This window comes from Poromitra crassiceps (assembly GCF_964638095.1).
Source record: "Poromitra crassiceps genome assembly, chromosome: 11".
Lineage (NCBI taxonomy): Eukaryota > Metazoa > Chordata > Actinopteri > Beryciformes > Melamphaidae > Poromitra > Poromitra crassiceps.
Window position 1 is genome coordinate 40632743 of NC_139643.1, and position 23066 is coordinate 40655808.

General features: G+C 44.1%; 1 protein-coding gene across 1 annotated transcript in view; it reads left to right on the plus strand.

The window, feature by feature from the left end:
* Positions 1-3361: 3361 nt before the first annotated feature.
* LOC310785303 (septin-7) overlaps positions 3362-23066 on the plus strand; it is a gene marked incomplete at its 5' end in the record, with an annotated part of 33059 nt that continues 13354 nt past the window's right edge. The window contains 2 exons of the mRNA XM_083646324.1: positions 3362-3485; positions 8784-8890. Of these exons, the coding sequence (XP_083502450.1) occupies positions 3362-3485; positions 8784-8890 (231 nt within the window). The remainder of the gene's footprint in view (positions 3486-8783; positions 8891-23066) is intronic.

Genomic DNA, 23066 nt, shown 5'->3' on the forward strand with positions numbered 1-23066 from the left:
ATACATTTTTCTGTAGCGGATTGTAGGTTTTTGGGGTGTCAGCCGGAGTTTAGGCTGACAGTGTTGTGCACACCGGATAGTTAGTTAGGTTAAGTTAGTTGGGTTAAGTACATACATAAGTGCCTGGGTAGCGAGCAGATGGCGGTATTTGACAATTTAGCAGCTAAATCATAGATTATTGAAAGATATTACATATTCCAGACTGAAATGCTATAACAGAAGTATTGGCCAGAATGACATGAACATTTATTGGACACTTATTCAGCGGATATCTTGCATGTTGCGTTCAGGTGCACTGTAAAAAAAAAAAAAAAAAAAAAAATAAATTTTTTTTTTTTTTTTTTTTTGGGTCAACATCTTATTGTGGCGGTCCAAATATTATTGTGGCGGCCCGCCACAAATTCCTTTATGTATGGGAAACACTGGATGTCTGCCTTCTCTCCAATACAATGGAACTGGATGGCACTCGGCTTGTGGTGCTCAAAGCGCCAAAAAAATTAATTTGAAAAACTCAAGAGCAATGTCTCTTTCCAGAAATCATGACCCGGTTACTCAAGATAATCCACAGAATTTGTGAACAGTTTCATGTAGGACCTATTTTCTTTCGATCGAACTACACACCCACTAGCTGCTAGCTAGTTCCTACATGAAACTAGCAGCAGCTAGAGCAGCAGCTAGCTAGCGGGTGTAGTTCGGTCGAAAATAGAAAATAGTTCCTACATAAAACTGCTCACAGTCACAACAAGTCTGTGGATTATCTTGAGTAACTGGTTCATGATTTCTGAAAAGAGACATTGCTTTTGAGTTTTTCCAATAAAATCTTTTTGGCGCTTTGAGCACCACAAGCCGAGTGCCATCCAGTTCCATTGTATTGGAGAGAAGGCAGAAATCTCTATGGCTGATATCTCTAAAACCCAGACATCTAACACAAAACAATCTAGATGGACAAATAGCTCTACAGGTGAGAGGAAAAATATGTATTTTGGATTTTAGGATAAGCTGTCCCTTTAAGGGGAGATGTGACCATATAGGAGACTTGCTAGTGCCATTTCTTACAATTGGCGGAGCCTGGTGTATATCTCTAATATGGACCATCTCTGGTTTAAAGCTTCTCAAATGGTAAGACAGGAAGTTGTAAAAAGCCACTCTTGTCTTCCAGCCAAACCAAAACTTGCATCAAGAGAAGGCAGCTAGAGACTAGCATCCTATCTAAACAGCATCAAGAGAAGGCAGCTAGAGACTAGCATCCTATCTAAACAGCATCAAGAGAAGGCAGCTAGAGACTAGCATCCTATCTAAACAGCATCAAGAGAAGGCAGCACTCTGGGTGGTGATGCTTTTCCTATTGCTCAAGTGGAGCATACGTTTGAGAGATGTAACACAGGGAGGATCTGTGAAAACTGTTGCAAGAAATATCATTTTTGCTGCAATAATGTACGTCTACGTTTTACTTGTACACTGTACAGTGTCTTTGTGTCATTTGTATATCCTTTTAGAGTAGGAATGACTGACACACACGCACACACACACAGCACGCCCCTGTTAACAGCTCATCACAGGTCATTTTTGCAGCCGTTTTCAGCGGAATGTTTGAGTGGTCTGCTGTTCATCAGCTGTCTGCCGCACAGGAACTGCTGGGACGATGTCTTAGGGATGTAAGCCAGTATGGCCAGTAGCCTGTCTAAAGTGTGTGTGTCCGTGCGTGCATGTAATTTAATTACAGTGGGGCTAGTCCATTGGCTAGTCTGACGAGTGGAGGAGGATGCATCACCTTAAACGTTCAGATTAACTTGTGACAGTTCCCATATAAACATATGTGAAAAATGACTGCTTAAAGATAGGCCCAACTTTGTTCATCCATAGATAGTTATTGTAGTTATGGGGTGCTGTAGTGTTAACAGCCTCATTTCTATGATTTGACCAGTGACCACTGACGTATTCTTAAAAACAGGCTGCCTTGTGCTTTAACATGAGTTGCTTTAATGCATTGTGATTCGTTTTTTTTTTATTCCATTTTAAGTTAACTAGCTGTCGCTAAATATCTATTCTGTACATGCAGAAAATAATAATTCAACATATCTACATTGCTTGGCTGACTCCACCTGCTATAGTATTTAGGGAAGGACTTACATTCTATTGTTGGATCTGTCAAGTCTGTTACCTGGCAACTGGAGATTTGTAAAATAGACATGGCCCTTAAACCTGTTCTCCACATTCATGGTCCATCTGTGTTTTATTTGAAGAAGGGTACCTCATCCTTTTATAGATGTCTTCATCGCAGATGTCTCAATGAGTCTTGGTGGAATCCCTTTTAGATTGAGATTACTCCTGTCGTCAATGCATGTTGGTCAAATTATGAATATTTCTGCAAAAATGAAGCAAGGCTGCCATAAAGTAAGGAAGCATTCCTGTGGCGTTGCCATTTCAAACAGTCTTGTCACTAATTCCTTTCTCTGCTGTTTGTTCCTATGGGTTTCCTGCTGCCTTCTTGACTGCTTTGACAACCATCTCTCCATCTCACTTTTGGTCACCACGATAACCTGCCCACTCTCCAAACCAGCTGTGAGTATTGTGCCTAACCTCCATCAATCTGCTGTATAGGCTGCCCTATAACAGCTCATATGGAGCATATACAATCCATGATTTTGTTTATATCTGGGGGGGGGGGTTATGAGTAATTTGCATAAGGTTGCATAGCCGGGGACTAAAACCCTATCCATGTAAAGTGTAGCCTGGAAAGGTCTTGATCCATTGGTATTTATTTAAGCCCTGTAAAGCCTATTAAAATGTCTTAAATGCAGCAGTTGTTATTAGACTTTTTTTTTCCTTCTCACCGACAAGTTTCTTTACACGACTACATGCATACAAAACAAGGTTAGTAGGACAATATACATCCTATCTGGTTTACGCGCACAGTTGGGCATGATGTCCCTTAACAATGAGTTTTCCTTTGGGCTTTTGAATTTTCCGCCATTTTTTTAAAATCCAGCTCATTTCTAGTTTCACAACTTTCACTACTGGACAGTGGTACCTATTGCAACAATATACACAACTTGGTTTTCAGTTACTCGATTTCTAGGGTGGAGACTCTCCCTCCCACGTAGCCTACTTACAGTATACTCCCACATAGCCTCTTCTCCCTAGATTTATATAGTCTGCTCCCTATACTTACACTCCCCCCACTTAGCCTCAGCCAGGAAGGGTTTATTACATCACTGATGACATCACAATTGCACGAGTGACATCACTGATGACATCACAATCGTGACTGACAGTCACAGACACCACTCACTTAGCCAATTTTAACTCAGAGATTTTGCCTTGTTGCCATTGGGGGGGGGGAAAGTATCAAGATTCAACAATGTTTGGTTTTGGTCCACAGCAACAGAAGAACCTGGAGGGCTATGTGGGCTTTGCAAATCTCCCCAACCAAGTGTACAGAAAGTCTGTGAAGAGAGGCTTTGAGTTTACGCTGATGGTTGTGGGTGAGTAATTCTCTTTTAGCACCTTTTTACATACCTTTTTCTCCTCCCTGCAAAGGCACAATGGGTCATTCATCCGAGCAAAACTCAGTTTTACCGTCTTCCATTTGGTTTGCTTATTATTTAAATCTTTGGCGTCACGAAAATGTTCCATTTGTGGAGGTCTTGAAAGATGTGGACACATCTGCATCTGTCATGCATGTATGTGTAGAAGCCATAACCGGTACTGTGCATGCTCATGTGTCCAGGCAGCAATATTGAATTTCACACAAACGTCATGGCTGAAAGCGCTAGCAGCTGGCTGCCCAAAGGCATTAGAGATGCTTTTAGTTCAGTAGGATAACTTGCACATGAAGCAAGACTCTGGGAAACCATATATAATACCAATGTTTGCCATTCCGCAATGAAAGCAGGGACCTCCGGAGGCACTACCACTGTGTGCATACAGTGACCTCCACACTACCACTGTGTGCATACAGTGACCTGTGTGCATACAGTGACCTCCACACTACCACTGCGTGCATACAGTGACCTCCACACTACCACTGTGTGCATACAGTGACCTCCACACTACCACTGCGTGCATACAGTGACCTCCACACTACCACTGTGTGCATGCAATGACCCACACTACCACTGTGTGCATACAGTGACCTCCACACTACCACTGTGTGCATACAGTGACCTCCACACTACCACTGTGTGCATACAGTGACCTCCACACTACCACTGTGTGCATGCAGTGACCTCCACACTACCACTGTGTGCATACAGTGACCTCCACACTACCACTGCACTACCACTGCGTGCCGTGCACACAGTGTGACTTGTGCCTTTTGGATTGTGGGGTGGGAGGATGTTTCCTGTCATTCCATTCATGCTGCCAAAGCCTGAGCCTGAGCAGCAGAGTTGGGACAGGCTCGCCCATAACGCCCTTCCACTCTCCACTGCAGAGGTCTTACCCAGAAGTACCTGGGCAGGAAATCGCCCTAAATGCCTGCACGTCACGATGTCACTTCCTGCCCCCTTGGCTCATAGCTCGCAGCGCCTATACCTCCCCCCCCCCCCCCGCTCCTCTCTCTGAATTCAATTCAGCGTTCATGTGGTCACGCCCTGGAGTTCCCCCCCTCTGTGCCCTCTCAGGAAAGAGGCTGTTAGAGCTGTTTTATGGCAATCTTGTGTGCAGCGTGTAATTAGACTAGCGGGGTAATTGGCAAAGGCGAGCGTCTGTCATGCTGGAGGAGATGACGCGTCAGATGGCGTGGTGTTTACGGGGGAGGGGGGCGTTTCAAAACGCATACTGCGGGGTCCCACTGGTTATGGAATTTCTGATATATCATGGGATGGAATGGAGGTGTATTCCAGACAGGAACAGTCAGGGATTTTGATCAAGTCTCTGGGGGAAGTCAGGGAGTATCGGGGTATTTTACAAATGGGCTACTGTACAGAATGTAGCAGAAAGTATTTTCCAACACGTTCCACACACACTTATTCCATAAGAAGGTGGATTTCAGCCTAACTGGAGTGGAAAGCAGACTGTCCCTGCAAGTCTCCCAGGCCTTAGTGCTAGTGGGACAAGTGAAAGTGGGCCATATAGCTATTTGTTGGTCAAAGTCAATATTTGGCAGTGATTTGCACATTGGCAGGAACTGACCTTGATCTTGGCCACTGCAGCACAACTCAGTGTGTTTGGGGTCTGGTGGAGATGGATTTAAAATAAATGTGCCCTGTTGTCTCTCCTTTGGAAAGAATGCCCCCCATATAAACAAGAGGGCTTTTAGGAGAACACTGGCACTGACAGGCCGCCCCTGAACTAAATTGATGGCTTTGCCAACAGATATATATGTATGTAACACTTTTGTCATGCTCTAGACTTGTTAAACTTTTACTGTCGTTGCCCCTTTTCGAAGGGGAAACTCCCCTTCATAGCAGAGAATGGCGGAGGCGGAAAATAACCACCTTCAGACTACAATATTGAACATGCAGAATTCCCCCCACTTAAAACGAACAGACCACCTCTCATTTCTGCTGTACTGCATATTTCTCGGCCGGTATATTCGAAGCACTGTCAAATGAATTAACGTGAGGCGCTCTCCCTCTAGTAAGCCAAACGTTTCCTGCTTCCCCTCCACCAGCCTCTTGCTTGCAGTGGGAAGTTGCTTTGAATAAACCCCCACGGTTTACACAGCTGCTGGAAATTTCCTTTCAAGGAAGTGTGAGTGAGCCGACCAGCGAGCCCACGGGCCTCAATTTGGCGGCAAGAGTGGCCCTCCTCTGGTGCTCGGACCGGGCCGGTCGGCTATATGACCATCCCAATGGCTACCCCTGTATGGTTAACTGGGCGTGGCACTTAGAATTGCCATAGGTGTATTTCAATCAAGTACAGCAGGAATGAGTCCGGAAAACATGGCGGCGAACACTTCCCGGCTCGTAGGGGGGAAAGGCAATGGGGTTTTTGTATGGGAATTTCAGTTACATGCATGAAATAAGGTCGGTGGTTAACGAAAGTGTATGAAACGGTGACATTTGTGTTCCGCAAGAACATTTTCATGACCACTTTTGTGATTTTTCGGAAAATCGCATAAAAACCCCCCCGCATTTATGCTTCAAAAGTCACAACAGTGTTCCTCATTTGTGAAGATTATCCGCAAGTTTCCGTTTTATTCTGGCTCACTTGAAGGTGCTCGGAGTTTTTCGCAGCTCCAGTCTGCACGCGAAGCGTCATCACAAACGCCATGTATAAACGTGGAATCAAAGGCCAGCACGCAGTGACAGTTTGCCGTTTTATGCGTGGCCTCAGTTGGGTTCTTGTGTAACCAAAACTCCACTTCTTCCCACTCCTCCTCACACTGGTTCCTAGACTTGGACCTGGATATCACTCTACATCCATTTGCTCCTGCTGTTCTTGTCAGCTTCTAGCCTCCCTAATGTATAAGACGCATGTAGTGAGTGAGAGCTCTCCATTCCCTTTCAGCCATGGAGAAATATTTAGATGGTGCTCCCATCCCCCCCCCCCCCCCCCCCCCCCCCCCCCCTTCATGACAGACCCGTTATGACCGCTGAAACATTTCTGTTGAGATTGCAAGATAAATGTGTCTCTACGCTCTCTGAAAATATTTATGGCTTTGAAAGAGTGCGCGGAGTGAGGGATCCTTTTGTGTGATGTTTTCTTCTCGTGGAGCGAGCGGGGCTACTTGTAAAGGTCAGGAGTGGCTCATTGGCTGCAGTGCCAGGCCGGCGTACGCCCGCCTCGCCTCCTCTCTCACACTGCTCCTTTTGTTCGGCAGCTCTCCTCGTTGGCCTGCATTCACCCCAATCTAACTAGACACCCTGTGGGGATGTTTGCTTACTGCTGCTCAGTGTAAGGGAACCGGCTGGGATTGTTCGTACCCTCCTGGTTGTGGAGGAGAAGGAGAGGTGTTAGGTCTAGCCAACTATAGTGGAATGTTTAATGCAGAGTCGTGTATATAGAAGAGTCGCAAAATGGACAGTTTTGTGTTGTACTTTGAAAGTTGTTTGTAATCAAATTGTACATTATCAGCTTTATTTTAGCATTCAAAAGTAGCGCGAGACCCCTTCCTGGCTGTTCATTGGCTAATGAGTCACACATTTTGGTCCTCCGCTGACGCCACGCTCTCTCCAAATTGCTCTGGTTTAATGTAAAGGTCAGTCACCGGTTACTTTCACAACTGATTTGAACAGTTTATTGATCAGTGATCAGGCAGGAATGGGTTTGTCACCTAGCCTGGTGAACCATCCTGATCACGTCAACTCAGTCTATTTCACTCTAACGGATCATTCTGGACTTCCACCCGCCGCCGCCGCCGCTTTCCAGAATCAGGGACCTGCGCTGTAGTTGACAACGTAACCGACCAATCAGGGAGGCCCCTGGCAAAAACAATAATGGCGTCTCCTGAAGCAACGAGTGGTAACACCAAAGACGATGGGATTTCAAGCAAGACGGCCCAACTTCAACTCACTTCCTGTCATTTTGTCACGCGGGTTTTGCCCATGGTTTTCCACGGACACGCCCACTTAGGAGACTTTTCGGCAGGTCCGAGTCTATTGGAGTCAGGTGACAATTCAGGAGACTTGCTAACTTGCTACCATTTGTTAGAATTGGCAGAGGTAACACTAACGTTCAGTAAACACAGCCATTAAAAAGTGCAGTTATTGCAGAAATAGACTCAATTACAACAGTTAAACAGGAACAAGAGTGTGCACGTTTTCGCCGTTCTTCCAAGTGGATTTGGCAGTCAAGGCAAGAGTTGTCTGTCAAGGTAAGCACTCCCGCCCACTGAGGTCGATGTGAGCGGCTGGATTTCAGACTGATGTCGAGCCAAACAAAATGTCACCTTTTAACCCCATATGTGAGCTAGAGATTGCAGCCCGAGGTTTATTTAGGCTGGTTATCGCTGTTTAAATCACTTCTCAAAACGGACTTTTATACAGTCATTCTGTAATTTTTCTATGAATTGTCTTTGTCTGCCCTTTTTGGGGTTTACTTTGATGTTCTTGTCTTAAAATGTCCCACCTTCCTCTAATTGCTTTTGCTATCAAAAGCTGTCAACACTCCTTTTGTAAAGTGCTTTAGAGCTGTGTTTTTGGAAAGTGCTTTATCAGTAATAATTATTGTGATGCTGCCATGATGACATGTGGTGTTTCTGGTCTAAATTTAATCTGCTCTGCCCAGTCTGGAGTTGTAGCAGCTAATTAAATCTTAATTCTGATGATCGGCCTTGGCACACAGCACAGTAGAATGTACACTACTAGTCTTCCGATCTATCTTCCTGTCTGTTTGCACTGTAATCATATTAACTGTAATGTAAAGCATTTACACTGTAATGCTATTGATGTCTGCTTTTCCTCATCTGAGAGCGAGAAGCTTCCCTTCCCTTCCCATGCGTCTCTGATTAGATTCCTGAAATGCAGACGGGAAAAGAATTTTGGCGAGCGGATCTTCCACCCCGCCTGACTCTCCCTCCGTCCGGCTCCTGTTAAAGCTTGCCTGTTAAAAAAAAGGGGGGGTTAAAGGGAGCCATTTCCTGTCTTGGGGGGAGAGAGAAAAAAGTTGAATCTGAAACATGTAAAGAATGCTAAAGGGCTGTGTCGAAAACCTCTCCGATAAACATCTGGAGATTGTGTCATGTTGTGCCTCAGTCTGGCATGACAAAGAGATTAGAAAACGAGTATGACGTGAAATGCATTTCTCAATGCCACCTCTCTCTCCCTTTCTCTCTCTCTTTCTCTTTCTCTCTCTTTCTCCCCCCTCTCTCTGTCTCTCTCTCTGTTGTTTTTCAGGGGAATCTGGGCTGGGGAAGTCGACACTGATCAACTCCCTCTTCCTGACAGACCTATACTCCCCTGAATACCCCGGTCCCTCCCACAGAATAAAGAAGACCGTACAGGTAATATTATTTGCCTGTACCGCATTTGTAGTAGCCCCGCCTCTCCATCCACTGCCCCTCTGAGTGGGGGCGGTTGGGCCCTGTTGCTTTGAGTCAGTAATCTAATCTATACGTCTTGTATTTTGCCTGTCGATCCCATAATAGGCCAACGATGTATCTGTTATCTATTGGTTGTGTCTGGCTTCCCAGAGGTTGCAGGCCTATCTTCTTTGCTAAATGCTACTATGCCTTACCCTCGCCCTGACACTGGCCAGATTAACTATCAGTGCCTACGGCTGTTGTAACACAGGTGTGCCCTGACCTTTTTGTTGTTGTTGTTGAGCGTCTCTGTGAGTCACAGCCATCAACTAAATAGTTACTGTGTGACATGGTGTTTTGTGAGGCTGCTCCTCCTACCTGTTGCCACCCATAGGTTTGTGTTTGGCAGTGAAACTGGTTCATCTGCTTTAACGAAGAATGGTTTGGTTGCCAAAGGCAAAGATGTCATATCATTTCAAATTAGGCAATTTAACGGTGGCATGTTTTGTCTGGTAGTTGCACTTCCCTGCATTAAGTTGCTCTCTTCCCTAATTGAACAATGACTGATATTTGCTTGCAATGGCCAAAGTGAAAAGGTACAGTCCACACTCCCACAGTAGGGACCTGACAGTAACATCTGGGAATATCATGTTAATAAAAATATTATTTCAAGTTATTGGCAAAGTTGTACGGGCGCTGTGGCCCCCACTTGCAGCTTGAGTTATTGTAAATACATGTAACATTTCTGAGGCTGTGTGAACCTGAAAGTATGATTGACAGATTTTCTCTCTGATATGCATACATACAGTAGGTGCGTCAATTAGCCAGTTCTGCTGAAGGCATGTCTTTGTGCGGGCTTGCCGCATGCAGCTCGGCATGGCCGCACCCACAGCTCGGCTGCTGCATGGCCTAGCCTGATCTATTGGCATGGCAGCACCCAATCGCCTGCTCTATTGGCATGCACAGCACTCAACTTCGCATCACTGATGACATCAATAATGATGTCACTGATGACATCACTCATGATGTCATAGACATTGTGACATCATCAGTGGAACAAAAATGTAAACAGGGTCCACTTGCTCCCTTTTATATAACTAAGAATCTCGCGCTCTATGCGCACTCGATTCCTAGGCTCGCCCGCTCTGTGGGCTCGCTTGCTCGGCCGTCCTGCAGCTCGCCGAGCTGGCCCTGCAGCTCGCCCGCTGCGTGGCCTTGCCCGCAACTCGGCTGCTGTGTGGCCAATGAGACCAACATCACTGATGATGTCAGATTTATGACATCACTGATGATGTCATCAGGGGTATTTATCACATCACTGATGATGTCACAGTGGGATCAGGGATTTATGACATCACTGATGATGTCAGTGGGATTTATGACATCACGGATGATGTCACAGTAGGATTTATGACATCACTGATGATGTCACAGTGGGATTTATGACATCACTGATGATGTCACAGTGGGATTTTATGACCTCATGGATGATGTCACAGTGGGAGTTATGACATCACAGTGGGACAATCACAGTGGGACAGAGAAACAGAGCCCGAGCTCCCATTTATATGTGGGATAAATGAGGGCTCCCTGTGTCCTCTATGTAATAGTGTCTCTCATATAGCTAAGCACTTGGGTATTCCTCTGATGTTGGCGACTTCAACTTGATCTGCAAACTTGAATAATTCTCTAAAACCTGAAACCGAAGGGCCAAAACTCACCTGATGATTCAATCAATTCCTACAACTGCTCCGTTGACAGTCAATTTGAAACTCACACATTGACTGCCCAGGGATATGGAGACACACATTTTTCAATGTCAAAACTAAAACAAACATCCAAGTCCACAAAGCCAGTCTTTAATTGATTGCACTCGGTTAAGGAATGTGGTTCCTAGCTTTAGGAGGGAGCTCATGTTCCCAAATACTGAACTGTCTAATATTAGGAATAGGCTAATTTTTCACTTGTAAATAGTTGAGAGTGATTTAACTCTTAACTGTTATCGTTATCACTCATTTCTCTGTCAAAAGACGCAGTTTCACAAGACATAGCTCAGACTTTATGGGTTAACTTGCTTGTAGTTTGTCCGGGGTGCTCATCCTTCACTGGGCCCTGGCAGGCAGCAGTAGCAGCCCTTGGTCAGGCTACAGCTAACGGCTAACTACTGAAACGTGACCTGATTTGAGGGTGCCTCTCTGCTCTGCTAGCTCAGAGGGATGAGGGGAAGGGCAGAGCATGACTGTGTTTATGAAGTACACGGCCCTGAAAAGAACTCACTGTTACTTTCTGTTTGATGCTTTCTCACACTCACGTCATATAGTAGCTGCCTGCCTTACTGCCTTTCGCCTTTTATTGGCAGCAATGTAGACTGAGTCAAGATCTAACCAGTCCGGTATGCTTGTGGTGGATTTGCTGGTGGTGTTAGGGTTCGACTAAACGCTTGAAGCTGCAGATAGCAGATATTTGATATTTTTAAAATTGACCATGGACCACTACTACTACTACTAACTACTATGATTACAATAACAAAATAACAAAAAAATCAGTGTGATCACCCAACTGATCGGTAATTGAAATTCAATTCAATTCAATTTATTGTTGTCCACAATGTGGAAATTTGTCTTCGGCTTCACAGGTTTGCTTGCACACATGAAAAGTACAGTACACAGACACAGTACACAGCACAGGAAATGATAGGGTACATAATTCAACAAATAACAAGACAACAGGACAACAGCACATTACAGAGAGCGATAACGGACAAATTCTGCATTTTACTCAAACATTACACTCACAATGACACATCCTGTCAACGTGCATGAATGAATAGTCAAATTCCAATATAGCACAGTATTTAACAGGTTGTTCTTCTGGCTGTGTGACATAGGTGACCTATCCATGTGTGTACTACAGTATAACTATGTAGGTGTTGTTAACCAAACAGTAATTGTATGTTATTGTATGCTTGATGACTGAGGTGCGCCGCTTACGCACCTATTGTCACTGATAGCCAATGAAAAGTTTGACACATTGCAGCAGCATGCAGCAGGCTCTGCCCTCTGTCCAATATATTAAAGCAGAGGTTCTCAAATGTTTTTCAGCCAAGGACCCCTTACAAGATAGAAAATATACTGGGGACCCCCTCATTCTGATTTGTGATTTTGGGCTAAGCTTAATTGTTTCCACGGTAACGTGCTTGACTTTTAAATTGATAGGTTTGTTAAATTTGAATGTAATCCATGAACCATTTTAGATTTAAAGCATAAAATATTTTCGTTGAACTATGAAGCTTTTGCAAAAAAAAAGTTTTTATTTTCATTTTCCTGAAAACTTTTCGCGGACCCCCTTGCAAAGTGCCACGGACCCCTGGGGGTCCCCGGACCCCAATTTGAGAACCACTGTATTAAACTGATTCTAAATGGCAATCATAGGCTGTGAAAAATCACAACACAAGGTTAGAAATGAGCTGTCAGTGCCAGATGGGCCACAGGCTGGTGATATGAAGGTTATGCTGAATGACCAAAATTGGACGTTTGACCACTTTTCTGATCTGGCAGTTGATGTGTTTTTTGTTTGTTTGTTTGTTCGTCTTTGACCGTGCAATTGAAACGGCGATTGGCCGATCACTGATGACTAATGTTTACTGGCTGATTACGATTGGTAGGTGATCGATTGGTGCACCCCTCATAATAAAACATATTCAATTATGTGGAACCTGATCAAAATGTCTCATTAGAATCCATTCAGGTTACTTTTTTCTTCCCATAGACAACCAGTCTAGTATTGATCAATTCTACAATAAATAAGTAATCAATCAATCAATCAATCAATCAATCAATCAATCAATCAATCTGCATCATATTCATCATAGTGGTGGATGACACTCACTGAAGCAGAGTTGATTTTTTTTTAATGGAAAAATGAATAGGAAAAGACTTGAGTAACCCTGGGTTTGGGCTCAGCAAGCATAGTCTTCACATACGTTAATAACTATTATGACTTTTGGAACGTAAATGCGTTTGTGAAGACTATCCTTGCTGAACCCAAATTCGCGTTCTCATAAGCTTTTGTTGACCACTGACCTTATTTTATGCATTCAAGTGAAATCCCCATTCTAAAACCCCATAGACCTTTCCACTGACTAACCAAAATGGCGGCGATTTCTGGTTAAGCCTACAAAAAGACGCCATGCCTGCGGTACTCTATTGAAGTGTGTGTGGGTCTGTGTGTAAACCGTTTGGCAGCAAGGCAGCACTGTGCCAATGCAAACAGTAGTGGGTTTAGAGTAGCTGTGATGGAGGCCAGTGGCTATGGCTCAGTGGCAATGAACATCTCTCTAACCACAATATTTATAACTCTTTCTGCTCCATGAGGCTGCAATGTAAACAATGACCGCCCCCCCAAAAAAAGAGGCTATCTGCAGAAAAATGTCAAAGTGAGGCGAGGGAGGTTCCTCTCTTGCTTTTTCTCAAAGAGCCAGTGTTTGTCAGGGATGATGAGCATAGGGGTTGATGTGAGTCACGGTTTTCTAATGTAGTAAGACATTTAATATCACAGTTGATTAGTGATAGAGAAAATTTACATCACATTAGCCTTTATTTGGACAATCACTAGTTATTAATATATTCATATACATTTCCATTTTAGTTACATATAGTTATGACACAGACATACTTCATATTTAGATGACCTGTGTACATACACAGATAGACATCATATTTGGATAACCTGTGTACATACACTGACAGACGTATTTAGATAACTTGTACCTTACATTTGCAGCTCCTCTCTATCGCACACTGTGCCCTGTCACCGTGCCACGGTGCTCTCTACAGGGCCAGAATAACAGATAGGTTGAGTCTACAGAGTAGCCTTCAAGTGTGCGTCAAGACATGTAATCTGATGTGTGTCCTATAAGTATCTTTGAGTTTCTGTTCAATGTATGTAAGCCTGTGTATCCATCCGTGAATATACAATAGTGCATCTCTTGGCCAAGATCTATGTTCAATACATCATATCAGACGACTTCTTCTGACTCCTGGCTCCATCATTTCATTTCAACTGGTTTCCTTCAAGTGGTTCACTGTTTACCTTTTGTCTGTGAAATTTCATTCTCTATCAATTAGTCTAGGTTTTGACCATTTCAGATCATTCTCTTGCTAATCACTACACAGTAGGGTTTGACCAATAGAGCTCGACAGTCACATGACGTTCCGTGACGTTTCCAGACGTTTATCCATAGACATTTCCTTATATAACGAGTTTTAAGGCTGGAACCAAGCTAACCCGTGACCTACTGAATCACGAGTGACCATAAAACATTTCAGTCGAAGTGACAAAAAAAGAAAAACGATTTTTTTTACGAATCAGAAATGATTCGTAAAATTGAGTATTTGTTATTTGACTGTTCAGCTCTATATAGGTTTTTTCTAGGTCCGATACAAACATATTTTGGATTCAGGCTGCCAATATTTTGTGGTGACATTCAACATATCTGTAGATTTGACCATTTTCATGACAGAAAATGTCAGCTATTCATATATTTCCCCCAGAATAGTTTTCTTGTCAGGGTGGAAAAGCCTCTGAAACAGCATCCAAACCATGGGATACTAAATCTCCATTGAAAAGATTGTAAGTTATTTTGGGAGCGTCTGCTAAATGACGTAATGTAATCTAATGAACGGCATGATGATGATGATGATGATGATGATGTGTTCATGCATGCAACCTGACCATAGACAACCAGTGAAGTAGTAATCAATTCTACAACTCCTACAGGGCACTGGGAGGGCACAGGCCTCCACCGACTTGCCAAGGCCACATAAATATAGTCATATAATGTAGTATAATATATAATCAAACAAGCTGCATCATATATCCATCATACCAGAGGTGGACCACTCTGACCCTAAAACCCTAATATAGAGATCCCAGGTTGGAGCCAGAGGGAGCCTAACATTACATTATAAAAGATGTCAGGAAAGTGGGATCCTGCATGGCGGCGTACAGCTGCCTGAATGAGTTGCCTAGCCTGGCTAAATGCTTAGAGGCCCTGACGTTTTGATATGACAGTGGATCTCACACGCCTCATTTAGCGTGCAGCCGCTGGGCCCCGCCCCGGCGCTGACAGCGGTAAACAGCCTGGGAGTTGTGTAGGATCTGACGGTCGCGTGCGGCCGTACCAAACTCCCGACAAAACAGCTTCCTGTACCGATGGAGCTAGTGATAAAGCAAGGCTGGCTTATCTGCATTCTGCTGCGTCGCTCTGGGCCTCCCCCGAGACGGAATACTTCCTCAGAATTGAACAATCTCACATGACTGTCCAATGACTGATAATGTTTTGACATGGGTTGAGTTAGGCCTGAATCCTACCTGCACTGTAAAGTTTCTCAGTGTCAAGAGGGTGTGGACCAGTAAGAAAGACTCCATGGAAACCGCAGTGGAACTCATGCTGTAATGGTGATCATGTCATTTTGGTTAGCATTCCTCTCCCAGGGCAGCAGGCAGTACAGGTGGCTCAGGCATAGAGCGGCAAGTTTCTGGCTGGCTGGCTTCATGCCTGCACCAGCCCGTTTAGCTGCCTTCTTCTTTTTGACGGGAAAACTGTACTGACATTGGTGGAAGAAATGAGAGCTTGCTGAGATTGTTATGATTAGTGGTTATCCGCAAGATTCTTCTTCTTTTTTTTTTGGTACTGTATGTGCTGGTTTATGATTGTTTTCCAGCCTTTTTGCAAATTCCTGTGAGCTGGTGAGTGATAGGCTCGATCAATTCTCAACACATTTCTGGCATTTTGGCATCACCTTTGTTCCAGTTGTCAACTAAACCATGCAGAAACCATCTGTGGTGTGGACCAAAACTGTAGCCGGTGTTTTGATGCTTTACATGGGTTCACAGATATTCGCCGATGCGGTTTATAACAGGTGTGGCCTATCACAAAATGAGGCGGAACTCATTGACTGTGTGGCCAATATTCACAAAACTTGGTACATATGTTGAGTACCGATAGAGAAAAAGGCTACCAACGAAAGTATTTTAAAATTTATCGATGGGGGACATTTTTGTTGTGGATTTTGTCTCTATTAAAAGGTTAAAAATGTCCACTGCGCCAAGAAAGGGATTTTCACCAGAAGTGACGTGCCAGACAGGTGGTTTTCACCCTAACTCTATTATTTTCTAATCCTTATCGCAATGACACAGTTGCGGGAGCTGCCTTCAGACATGGCTGCAAAAACATTCCTTCCCTCCACAGAGGGATAGTTGCATACTTGGTCCTTTTTGAAGTGTGAAAGGTGATACTGTCTGTGTGAAGCCGCTCCAACAGAAACACCGTCCGTGGCCTCTCTCTCTCTCCTGCCCTCTGTCTGTATTTAATGGGTGACTTACCTGTTAGGCCTGCGCTGCTGTACAGGAGATCAGCAGCATCTAAAGGGTCTTCCCTTTCACCTGCTCCCCTGTGATCTCCTACTTTTGCGCTAAATCCCCTGTAATCCCTGGCAACACAGTGAGGGGCTCTGTTTGCCTTCACCCTAGTGCCACACTAACCAATGTGTTTACCTGCCCGTTACGCCTCGTCGGCTCTTATTAAAAGTTTAAATCAGATTTAGACTTGTGTGCGTGCGGATTAGACTTTGAAGTTTATCTGATTCTGTTGGCTCCGTCGCCGAATGTTTTTACTGCAGAGAGGATTCCTAGAGGCTCCCAGTGGGGCATTTTTGCGGGCCTGAGATGTATGCCTGTAATGAAATGTATGTCTTGTTTATCCTGGAGAGGAACGGGACGATAAAGACAGAGAACAGAGAGCTCCTCTTTTCTCTTCTCTCTCTCCCTCTCCAGGAACCACAAACTAATTGCATTTCAAATAATTGTGGTCACTTTTGTTTCCAAGTCATGCCAGAGCGATGTGATGGAACCCGGCGGAATGCTGGATGTAATCAATCCCAGGCCTATCCCTTTGGAGGCCTGAGGGAGAGCAGGACGAGCAGGCGGCCTGATAAAGTGGCTTTAAATGATCCGGAGGTGATGCGTACGTAGATAGGCCCGGACAGCATGTCTCTGTTGCTGCTAGTCAATAAGGCTAGCTAAGTGTGGATACAAGGACAGGGGCTGAGCGATGAGCCAGACGACTGCCGAGGAGAGGCGGCTGTGTTTCATTGGAATTTGTTTTGCTATTAAATACCTGATCTTCTAGAATAGCTGTTTTTAGCCATACCTCGCTAATGGTAATGACACCCGGGCCCGATTGCTGTTACCATGACAACTGAGATTACAGACTTTTTCATGACCGCAACATGAGCATACGTGGGTCCGTGGTTGGTCAGTTCATAATGTCTGTCATGCGTTTTGTTTTGGTCTTAGGGGGCGGCCCCTAACCACTTTTCAAGGGTTGTGCCCCAGATATAGACCAAATCAGCGGGATGTTTACATTTACTTCCGGGTACCCCTGGGTCCACACATTATAATGGCGGTGAACGGCACAAACTGACGTGTTGAAGACAAAAACAGACAAAGAAGACAAAAATGGTTCGTCCGTGTTGTGTTGTTGTTTAATATCATTCATAACAACACTTTCACTAACGTTAGTGGAGACCAGACTAGCTTATTTACCTGTTGGACCAGACCAGAGTAGACTTGACGCTAAATTAAATTAACGTGGCGTCGGTAGCTCTGTCTGTAACGTTAACGAGTCTGCTCTCGCCGAGAAGAGCCTGGTGACGCGAGGTTACGAGTCTGCAAAAAAACAGCGAGTTTGACAAACAAACATTATTAGCTAGCTAACACTACATAAAACAAACACAGAAGAAAGGCTAGATACGTCGGACAAGCATGTTTACCAACCGTTTAACCATTTAAATTGAAAGTAGTCGGCCGAAAACAACGAGAGGGTTTGACAGCATTTATTTGACAACACGCACATTTAAACCTGCCACCTTCCCCAAGTGGTACCCGGAAGTAAATTTGTTTACATGGTGACGTCACGGTGATTTGGTCTATAGATATGTATCTATGGCTGGCTACTGTGAGACTAGGGATGGGACAGTACAACACTATATTACTACAATTGCTCAACCCGCACGCAAGTAGTTGAGCAATGAGCAGGCGGGGCACGCTAGAAGTGATTTCTAGTCATCTGAACATAAGATTTAAATTGAACAGAAGTGTTTTTGCAACTGAAAACGTTGCCCAGACTACATGCTGTGTGAGTTGTTTTGCCCCTTATTAAAAACACATGAGATCATACTGTAGGAATCCAGCATTTCTTCGTTCCCTTTTATGCCCTTAAAGATTACAGATACTGTAGCAAAATTGATTGTGGCATCAATACATTGGTAAAGACAGTCATACACTGGTAGCAGTGTTGGCGGTAACACATTACAAAAGTAACATATTACATGTAATATATTACTTTTAGCACTAACCCAGTAATTTAACTTGGGTTGGAGAAAACACTTTTGCAAATACAGGGGAGGGTTGTAAGGTATACTGCACAATGTAATGTATTGTATATTGTTCTTTTGTTATTCAAAATATATATATCTATATAGATATAGATATATATCTATATATAAAAAAAAACTATGGATGACAATAACAAAGGAAAAGGATAACCTTTAGAATTTTGGATGGTTTACAGCGACTTCAAGCCGGTTGGAATTGTTTTTCGGGATGGTTCCGGGGCGGCGATTTAATTCTGCTACTCCTGTTATTTTGGTGAAAGTCTGCAAAAGTAGTATAATAATTAACGAGTTACTCTGCACAGACAGTAATGTTGTAACGTATTAGTTTCAAATGAAAGTAACTACTAATATGTAGTATATTACATTTTGAAAGTAACTGACTGGTAGACAGTGGTAAGGTCTTCTAGTATGTTAATGCCCTCAGGCGACACGGCCGAGTCTAGAGTTGTTCCTTCCTCTTCCCATGAGCTCACTGCCTGTGGTCGGCCTGTTTGGTTAAGAGGCATGTCTGTGGCTTGACTCATCCTGTTGTGGAGTAGAGACGGGATTTTTCACAACTTTGTCTAGTCAGCAGCAGCACTGCACCGCTGCTCTCTGTCCTGCCTGTGTTTACAGCTTACACTTATGGTCATAGCAGGACCATCTCTAATTCATCCCAGACAGGCAGTGTTTCACACACTTGTCTAGTAGAGAACTGCAGCATGTTTTCATCTGTTCAGCAGCCTGTCAAGCCGGCATCAGATGCATCTCTCTTTCACACAGCATTTCACACATGTTTTTGTGGGTTGTTGTTGTTGTTGTTGGTGATGAGAAGCCTTGTGAATCTTACTGTGATCGTCCTAAAGACATGAGACCTATTACACCTATGACAGGGAGACTGCAGGTCTTGAAAAAGTCCTAAGGTCTTAAATGATCAAAACCTAATGCCTTAAAGGTCAGGAATACTGTCAAATATAGTAATTTAATAACTTAATTTTAGTTTTAAAGGTTAAAAATGTTGCCGTTTCATGGCAGTTTCATCTTTTCCTGAGGAGAAACCAGCCCAGTCACACACAGTATAGACCTTTGGCATTAACAAAGTCAAAGGTAATTAAAAGCTTTAATCAATCAATTTAACCTGACCCCAACCTTCCAGTAAGCATTCTCAGAGTTCAGGGGTCAACAGGGCCGTGATGTAACTCTGCAGGATTCCAGTTACCGGTGGATTGAGGTCATGGGGGTCGTGGGCCGCTATGGTGGCCTCGCTGGGGAGTCCCATGCTGCAGCAACAGACAGTAAAGCAGAGGAATCCTGGCCAGGTCACCAGCGCTAACCAGCCAGGTGTTGTTAGTGGTGGGGTGGGTTGGGCCTGGGGGTAGGGTAGGTACACAGGTCGTCACACAGCCAATCAAACACCTGCATGCATCTGTCACTGAGGACTGACTGATTGAATAAGGTTTCTTTCATAGCTTTACATCCTTAACACTTTCAACACTGCTACTTATTCTCACTCTCACTGTGTCTCCTTCGGTTTCTGCAATTGGTTCTTCAGGTACATGTCAGTATTAATGCACTCCACTATCGTCGGTTTTTACAAAACACTAGAGATGTTCTGCTACCATTTCCATTTTTACCATTTCCCGATGCCGATTCCAATACCTGTACTGATCCGAGAGAGATATATATATATCTGACTCTATCAGAATCAGAATTGGTGTCAGCTTTGCAGAGAGCATTCAGCTTCTCAACAAGCGCTGAGAATGCAGCGCTGCGGCTCGAGCTGCCTGTCGGGGTTTCCAGAAAAATCTCAGCTACTCAGCAAGCGCCAGGATTGGCCAATGTCAACTTCAGTCTCCAGAACGATCCAATCAAATCACCCGCATGTTCTTGCGGTCCCGCCTTACAGTAGTGTTTCAACTGACTCTATCAGAATGACATGCCAGTCGGAGTCGGACTTATAGTATTATTATTATTATTATATTATCATACTTGGAAACCGTTTTATAAAAGCAATATAGCACTCGAGCAGCGTGTGTTGTGGAATATATCCCGCTGATAAACTGTTATCCCACGGCCTCGTGGGATAACAGTTTATCAGCGGGATATATTCGGACTTATACTATAAGTCCGACTCCGACTGGCATGTCATTCTGATAGAGTCAGTTGAAACACTACTGTAAGGCGGGACCGCAAGAACATGCGGGTGATTTGATTGGATCGTTCTGGAGACTGAAGTTGACATTGGCCAATCCTGGCGCTTGCTGAGTAGCTGAGATTTTTCTGGAAACCCCGACAGGCAGCTCCGGCCGCAGCGCTGCATTCTCAGCGCTTGTTGAGAAGCTGAATGCTCTCTGCAAAGCTGACACCAACTAACGTTACGGGGTTAAATGCGGAGTTAAATGCGGGGTTAACAGCCTTTCTTTTGCAAAGAAGACATTAGCCCGCATCTATTCTTGTACAAAACATCATTTTCTGCGAAGTATTAGTAAAGTTATAAGCGAAGATCGATTCACAAGGATCTGACAGCTGTCTCCGCCATTTTTTTTTCTACGTTGTCATTTGAGGTAAGCCTTATTATTACTCTCTTAGTAAGAGAGTTGCCATGGCAACCAATAACCCATGGCCATGGGTTATTGAACTCGGTTACTGGAATTATACAATGGCTGTGAACCAATCAGATTGCTTGATTTGAGAGAGCCGTTTTATAAATAGATATATAGATATATAGATATAGATACGATACCCCATCCAGCATTTTAGGCAGTATCGGAGGCATTTCCGATACTGGTATCGGTATTGTATCGGAACAATGCTAGAAAATGCCCTCCAGAGCTCCTGACTGACCCTTCTACTCTAGACAATAGTTTAGAATGCAGCTCCTTTCTGAGTCAGACATTAGTAGTAGAGTGAGTCTGCAGGTGAATAGCAGCTTACAGTTTCCCTACATCACGGGGGCTGTGGCTTCATTGGCCTCGCTGTAGCACTGCTGCCTTATGCCCTCCATTTGTTAAACATGGTTAAGCAGCTGTGTGTGTCGACCACCCAAACAAGGAATCTGGCCAGAAACGGCTCATGGAGTCCAGCAAACCCCTCAATCCTTCTCTCGGCTGTTTGCCAAGAGACACTCATCTCGTCACCCAACTTTTGCATTTGAATTGGTGCGAGTAGGTTTGCAGAGAGGGCAGTGATGTGTTCTGAGGGCCTGGTTTCACTGTGTGACAGACTACGGTAGTTGTGTAGATATATGAGCTGAGCGTGGTGTGTGTGCAGAGTGCAGCCCAGCCCCAGCCAGCGGAGCATACCATGGACATTCTGCGGCGCTGCCTAAGTGTAAGGTAACAGCTCAGTTTAGCTGAGGTTAAAGCTCATATGTGGCCTTCCTCCTCAGGGAAACAAGCAGCCTTCCTCAAATGTTATACAACTTTACTACACAACCAATCACAGTCACGCCACTCGACATTTATTATCTCAAGCCAGCAACTTAAAGACACATTTCTGCTTACACTTGGACTCTAACCAATGTCTACTAACAGCTAAGCAGACTAGGCTTGATCTAGCAACCATACACAGTGTTTCTCATCATTCACTCTCACACACATACTACAAAATGGTGTCAGTCTCTGATATGTGAGCATGGTGGTTAAATCAGATGAGAAGCCCATCTGCTGATCACGAGGAGCTGCCTGGACCCCATGCTGATGTGTTCAGAGAGAGGCAGCTCTCTTCACCAGCTTGATCCTTGCATTGCTGCAGCATTCTCTCTTCTATCTTGTGGCCAAAGGTCTGCTCAGGTCTTGGATCGCACACGCAGTGGCTGCTAATTAGCCTTTGCATGCTGTCTGTCATTAATTGGTTTGTAGAGCTGGTGTAGTTCTGGTGTAGTCAGATTTGACACAAGCGTATTGGTTAGATAGATGGCTCAAAAATAAAAAAGTAACCAGTAAGGGTCAAGTCATGTCATAGCTCATAGGTCATCATATTCAGATTTTACCCTCAGGTTTTGATAATGTCTTCTCATACATTCTCGTGTATTCTTGACACCTTAATTCCCGTCAAAATAAGCATTTGGATTATTGAGCATTTTACGGTTGATCTCAAAACCTGCATGTTTACTTTCTAGTTTAATTGAGTTGTGGGGTCATGCATTGAGCATTAGTGTAGATGAATAACAGGTGGATGAAACGTTAGTGGCTTATTGCTTAATCAAGTATGTGTTGAGTCGCATCAAACCACAACAATGCACAAAATTGTTCAACTTCACATCTGATTGATGAGTGGTTTCACACATGATTTATAGTGATTAGCACACACCATTATAAATATGAGTAGTGCAGAGCATGAAAAAAAATCTGTACTTTCATTTTTTATTTTAAGCGGCACTATCCAATCACCGTTTTCTCAGTCTAAATGGCGAATTGGGACTGCAGCAGAGAGAGAATCGTGTCCTATCCTACTGAAGATTCACCCAAATTAAATGCTTGTGTGTGTGTGTGTGTGTGTGTGTGTGTGTGTGTGTGTGTGTGTGTGTGTGTGTGTGTGTGTGTGTGTGTGTGTGTGTGTGTGTGTGGGGGGGCTGCTGGCAGGAAACCTCTGGGAACAGGAAGTGACTAATCACAATAGAAAAATGCCTCCTAAAGAGCAGTGAGTGACTTTACTGACGTCATGTGACGTGATTTCTGGGTATTTGAGTCCTTAAATTTCAAGCCGTAAGTGTGGAGATA